At 47.5% G+C, this 6,551-nt stretch overlaps 2 protein-coding genes across 2 annotated transcripts; both read left to right on the top strand.

Annotated features, from left to right (window-relative positions):
* The first annotated feature begins 2,588 nt into the window (after positions 1 to 2,588).
* LOC138357240 (putative golgin subfamily A member 6-like protein 19) lies at positions 2,589 to 3,059 on the top strand. The gene has a single exon (XM_069313902.1). The coding sequence runs from the start codon at positions 2,589 to 2,591 to the stop codon at positions 3,057 to 3,059; it is 471 nt and encodes a 156-aa protein (XP_069170003.1).
* A 9-nt stretch (positions 3,060 to 3,068) lies between these two features.
* LOC138357239 (putative golgin subfamily A member 6-like protein 19) lies at positions 3,069 to 3,578 on the top strand. Its single transcript, XM_069313901.1, has one exon. It carries the CDS (start codon positions 3,069 to 3,071, stop codon positions 3,576 to 3,578), a length of 510 nt encoding a protein of 169 aa, XP_069170002.1.
* The last annotated feature ends 2,973 nt before the right edge of the window (positions 3,579 to 6,551 follow it).

Here is a 6,551-nt window from a genome sequence, read left to right as displayed (position 1 = left end):
CACGAGTTCTCTCACATTGACAGTGGCTTGACGAAAATTGCAGACTGACCCCTCACTCATCTGGTGCCTTCGGGAGGTAGAGATGTTTGAGATATATATATCTCGAACTATCTACTTCTTTTGTAAGGTCTGATGGCGTAGTGGGTTAAAGCATACTAGTTATGCCAGCTACTGGAAGGTAGTTGTGCTTTCTGGGTTCGAGTCCCACTGGTGGGTGTTGTCCAAAGATTGTTTATCTTCACTTGTGGTTTATGCAAGTATAGGCTTATAAGCTGGACACGAGTTCTCTCACATTGACAGTGGCTTGACGAAAATTGCAGACTGACCCCTCACTCATCTGGTGCCTTCGGGAGGTAGAGATGTTTGAGATATATATATCTCGAACTATCTACTTCTTTTGTAAGGTCTGATGGCGTAGTGGGTTAAAGCATACTAGTTATGCCAGCTACTGGAAGGTAGTTGTGCTTTCTGGGTTCGAGTCCCACTGGTGGGTGTTGTCCAAAGATTGTTTATCTTCACTTGTGGTTTATGCAAGTATAGGCTTATAAGCTGGACACGAGTTCTCTCACATTGACAGTGGCTTGACGAAAATTGCAGACTGACCCCTCACTCATCTGGTGCCTTCGGGAGGTAGAGATGTTTGAGATATATATATCTCGAACTATCTACTTCTTTTGTAAGGTCTGATGGCGTAGTGGGTTAAAGCATACTAGTTATGCCAGCTACTGGAAGGTAGTTGTGCTTTCTGGGTTCGAGTCCCACTGGTGGGTGTTGTCCAAAGATTGTTTATCTTCACTTGTGGTTTATGCAAGTATAGGCTTATAAGCTGGACACGAGTTCTCTCACATTGACAGTGGCTTGACGAAAATTGCAGACTGACCCCTCACTCATCTGGTGCCTTCGGGAGGTAGAGATGTTTGAGATATATATATCTCGAACTATCTACTTCTTTTGTAAGGTCTGATGGCGTAGTGGGTTAAAGCATACTAGTTATGCCAGCTACTGGAAGGTAGTTGTGCTTTCTGGGTTCGAGTCCCACTGGTGGGTGTTGTCCAAAGATTGTTTATCTTCACTTGTGGTTTATGCAAGTATAGGCATATATATATATATATATATATATATATATATATATATATATATATATATATATATATATATATATATATATATATAATACCTGTGAATTGCAAAGAGCTTTGTTATGTGAACTTAATTAAGCAAGGCGAGATACATCACGTGATCCAGTCCCGTCTCCAAGCGTGGACAGGCTACTCACTCCTGTATCACGCTAATTATAGCATTTAACTAATTAATAACAGGGACAATCCCGTGACGAGCAGTAATAAAGACAGACCAACAAAAACAAAACCTGATAATGGCAGACTTTAATCCAGTAATAAAGATGACACGTAAAGCCCCCACCCTAAAAAATATATATAAATAAATAAATAAAGTTCAAGCCTAAACGACGATTATAAGGGGTACCAACACGACCTTTAAATCCTTAGAATTTCAAACCTTAAATAGTACATCGTATTTTGACGTATTAAAGGTAATATTGACCCTTAAAAAAAAAAAAAAATGGTGTACTAAAAATAACAAGCGGGTCGCAAAAATGTTGACTTTATGTCCCCGTTTTCTCTTCGTGGGTCTGTAGGTAGGTTAGGTTCGGGCACTTTAATACATAACAGTTTAGTGGCGTTGTGACCGCAGGAGTGAACAGGCTGACAATTAAGGGAGGATAAGGAGCAACATTTGGAGCTCAATACCAAATTGATGTTGATCAATATTAAATTGATGTTGATCAATATTAAATTGATGTTGGTCAATATTAAATTGATGTTGGTCAATGTCAAATTGATGCCGTTGATCAACGCCAAATTGATGCCGTTGATCAACGCCAAATTGATGCTGTTGATCAATACCAAATTGATGTTCTTGATAGATACCAAATTGATGTTGATCAATGCCATATTGATGCTGTTGATCAATGCCAAATTGATGCCGTTGATCAATACCAAATTGATGCTATTGATCAACACCAAATTGATGCTGGTGATCAATACTAATGGAATTATCACTACTACTGAAATCACCATTTCTTTCACTTCAACTACTACAACCCCCCGCCCCCCCCCACCACCACCACCACCACTACTACTACTACTACAACCACCCCCCCCCCACTACCACAACTACCACTACAACCACTACCACAGCCGCCCCACCACAACCACCCCCCCCACCACCACTACTACCACAACTACCACTACAACCACTACCACCCCCCCCACCACCACTACTACCACAACTACCACCACAACCACTACCACCCCCCCACCACAACCACCCCCCCCACCACCACCACTACTACTACTACTACAACCACCCCCCCCCACCACCACCACTACTACTACTACTACTACTACAACCACCCCCCCCCCACCACCACCACTACCACCCTCATCACGCCACTACCAGAAAAAACACCTTTAAGACTTGATGAGACGTTTGTTGAGCAAGTTAGACTTCCTTAGACACACACCTTGATGAGCGGGGAGGCTAGGATGTGAGGCAAGGAGGCTAGGATGCGCCGCAAGGAGGCTAGGATGAGACACAAGGTGGCTAGGATGAGACGCAAGGTGGCTAGGATGAGACGCAAGGTGGCTAGGATGAGACGCAAGGTGGCTAGGATGAGCCGCAAAGAGGCTAGGGTGAGACGCAAGGAGGCTAGGGTGAGACGCAAGAAGGCTAGGGTGAGACGCAAGGAGGCTAGGGTGAGACGCAAGGAGGCTAGGATGCGCCGCAAGGAGGCTAGGGTGAGACGCAAGGAGGCTAGGGTGAGACGCAAGGAGGCTAGGATGAGACGCAAGGAGGCTAGGATGCGCCGCAAGGAGGCTAAGATGTGCCGCAAGGAGGCTAGGATGCGCCGCAAGGAGGCTAGGGTGAGACGCAAGGAGGCTAAGATGTGCCGCAAGGAGGCTAAGATGTGCCGCAAGGAGGCTAAGATGTGCCGCAAGGCTAGGATGAGACGCAAGGAGGCTAGGATGTGCCGCTAGGAGGCTAGGATGCGCCGCAAGGAGGCTAGGATGTGCCGCAAGGCTAGGATGCGGCGCAAGGAGGCTAGGATGTGCCGCAAGGAGGCTAGGATGTGCCGCAAGGAGGCTAGGATGTGCCGCAAGGAGGCTAGGATGTGCCGCAAGGAGGCTAAGATGTGCCGCAAGGAGGCTAAGATGTGCCGCAAGGAGGATAGGATGTGCCGCAAGGAGGCTAGGATGTGCCGCAAGGAGGCTAGGATGTGCCGCAAGGAGGCTAGGATGTGCCGCAAGGAGGCTAGGAGATGCCGCAAGGAGACTAGGATGTGCCGCAAGGAGGCTAGGATGTGCCGCAAGGCTAGGATGTTCCGCAAGGAGGCTAGGATGTGCCGCAAGGAGGCTAGGATGTGCCGCAAGGAGGCTAGGATGTGCCGCAAGGAGGCTAGGATGAGACGCAAGGAGGCTAGGATGAGACGCAAGGAGGCTAGGATGAGACGCAAGGAGGCTAGGATGTACCGCAAGGAGGCTAGGATGCGCCGCTAGGAGGCTAGGATGCGCCGCTAGGAGGCTAGGATGCGCCGCAAGGAGGCTAGGATGTGCCGCAAGGCTAGGATGCGGCGCAAGGAGGCTAGGATGTGCCGCAAGGAGGCTAGGATGTGCCGAGAGGAGGCTAAGATGAGCCGCAAGGATAGGATGCGGCGCAAGGAGGCTAGGATGCGCCGCAAGGAGGCTAGGATGCGCCGCAAGGAGGCTAGGATGTGCCGCAAGGAGGCTAGGATGTGCCGCAAGGAGGCTAGGATGTGCCGCAAGGAGGTATAAAGAACAAAGTACAGATTGAGAGGCTGCTAGGAGACAAGTGAGAGACGGGAGAAATGTGAGAAGGAAGAGGAAGAGAGCCAAGTAAGATAAACTGTGAAAGGGGGGGAAATGGGGAGTAAAGAGAAAGTGGGAAGGAAAGATAAGACAGGAAGAGAGAAATGGAAGGGATGGGAAAACGGTGAGGAAGATGGGAAAGAAGAAATTTAAGATAGACAAAATAAACAATGAGAGTCGGAAGGAAGAGAAACAATGTGGTAATGATATTGAGGAAAGTAGGAAGGAACAGAGAAATAGGCAAGCGAAGAGGAAGGAAGAGAGGGGAGCGGGGGGGGGGGGGGGGGGGACTGAATGAGAAGTGGGTGTTCATAGATCGCTCAGAGACACACGGCGGGGGCCCAGGAGCCCTCGTCCAACCCTACATTGCTCCCTCCCGTGCTCCACATCTCCCAATATATGTACCTATCATCCTATGTGCCCATTATCTTGACTTCTTATTGACAAATTTATTATCTCTCTCTCTCTCTCTCTCTCTCTCCCTCTCCCTCCCTCTCCCTCTCTCTCTCCCTCCCTCTCCCTCCCTCTCCCTCTCTCTCTCCCTCTCTCTCCCTCCTCTCTCTCTCTCTCTCTCAATGTCACAGAAGCTGTGGAATCAGCTGTGTGTCAGAGCCTTCATATAGTCAGTCGAATTGATTTCATTCTTATCTACTTACATTAAGATACCATATTTCCAAGTCTACTGCCTCGCAACCTTCATCTACCATCCACTCTACTGCCTCTCTACCATCAACTACCACTCTCTGTTCTCCACCCCCTGGCCTATTCCCCCGATTTAAGAGACAAACGTTAAATTTGAAGTGGTTTAGCCCAGCCTGAAGCGTATGGACATACATGCACATACCTAGGCAGAGGGAACGTCATTATTCCAGCGCTTTTAATCACACTAGATCGTCGGAGTTTTGACGTTTTGGTCGATGGCTTCAGAATTACGTGTGAGGACAGGTTGTCTCCTCTTTGCCTTGTTTTACTCATACTTCCCCTCACTATCTCCCTCATTCCTCCCCTCACTATCTCCCTCATTCCTCCCCTCACTATCTCCCTCATTCCTCCCCTCACTATCTCCCTCATTCCTCCCCTCACTATCTCCCTCATTCCTTCCCTCACTATCCCCCTCATTCCTCCCCTCACTATCTCCCTCATTCCTCCCCTCACTATCTCCCTCATTCCTCCCCTCACTATCTCCCTCATTCCTTCCCTCACTATCCCCCTCATTCCTCCCCTCACTATCTCCCTCATTCCTCCCCTCACTATCTCCCTCATTCCTTCCCTCACTATCCCCCTCATTCCTTCCCTCACTATCCCCCTCATTCCTCCCCTCCTATATTCCTCATAACTCCTCTCACCATCTTCCTCAATCCTTTCCTCACTATCTCCCTCATTCCTCCCCTCCCATATTCCTCATAACTCCTCTCACCATCTTCCTCAATCCTTTCCTCACTATCTCCCTCATTCCTCCCCTCCCATATTCCTCATAACTCCTCTCACCATCTTCCTCAATCCTTCCCTCACTATCTCCCTCATTCCTCCCCTCCCATATTCCTCATAACTCCTCTCACCATCTTCCTCAATCCTTTCCTCACTATCTCCCTCATTCCTCCCCTCCCATATTCCTCATAACTCCTCTCACCATCTTCCTCAATCCTTCCCTCACTATCTCCCTCATTCCTCCCCTCCCATATTCCTCATAACTCCTCTCATCATCTTCCTCAATCCTTCCCTCACTATCTCCCTCATTCCTCCCATCCCCTTCCTTCACTGTTTTCAGGTTACTCTACATAACATAACCCTGAAGAGCTGTGCCTCTAGGGGAAAACGAGGGGAGACGAGAGGTAATAAGTATTTTTGACTCGACAATCTACGAGAGGTGATTAGAGGGGAGACGGTCCTTGCCGGGTCGTTAAAGCGTAATGGATGATGAGGCAGGAAGAGGTAATTAAGAGGAAAAATAACCATCAATAAGTATTTTGTTATTTTTTCTTAATTCTAATTTAATAATTAGGCTTGTTCTTATTTTCGCTTTACTCAAAATGCTAGTAAATCTATCAACTCTTGTTATCGCTTTTTATTACTATTTTAAGCGATCAATATACCTATATAACATTTATTTTGCATAACTATGAAGATTGTAAGACAATTAAATATTACCTGACATCATGAAAATAATTAAATAACAAAGTTAAAACAGGTGTTTAGGTGTTAAAACATCTCTTGTCACATCTCTTCCGCCTGCCAAGAGTCATATACTCCCACCTGTACATGTAAGGCGGGCCATATATTGTGTGTGAAGCGGTATGGAGTCTACAAATTTAATTTATTTCGTTTTAAATTTTATGCAAGGGGGAGCGAGCAGCCTAGGCTTTGATCCAACATGGCGGGCGTCAGGCTCTGCTGGTTGAGAATTCGCGCCAAAATATTTGGCGAGGCAGTGACACTGGAATCCCCGGATGTGGAGGAATAAGATGATTGGTTGCATGAGAGGGAGATAAGCCAATAGAGTAGTGACCTGAAGTCACGTGATCGGTGGAGAGCTCCTGAGTGGTACTTCCCAGGCGGGCGGGAAAAGACTGCTGTTTCAACCTTCGTGTGGAGAGATCGCGTTGAAGAGAGGTCCAGGAAATTGACGAATTTCACGTGTGTACC

Source organism: Procambarus clarkii, chromosome 76 (genome assembly GCF_040958095.1).
Source record: "Procambarus clarkii isolate CNS0578487 chromosome 76, FALCON_Pclarkii_2.0, whole genome shotgun sequence".
NCBI lineage: Eukaryota > Metazoa > Arthropoda > Malacostraca > Decapoda > Cambaridae > Procambarus > Procambarus clarkii.
This window is presented reverse-complemented; position numbering and strand designations above follow the sequence as displayed.

Coding starts and splice junctions, on each gene's coding strand:
- LOC138357239 (XM_069313901.1), top strand. CDS start 3,069: ATGCGCCGCAAGGAGGCTAGGATGTGCCGCAAGGCTAGGATGCGGCGC.
- LOC138357240 (XM_069313902.1), top strand. CDS start 2,589: ATGCGCCGCAAGGAGGCTAGGATGAGACACAAGGTGGCTAGGATGAGA.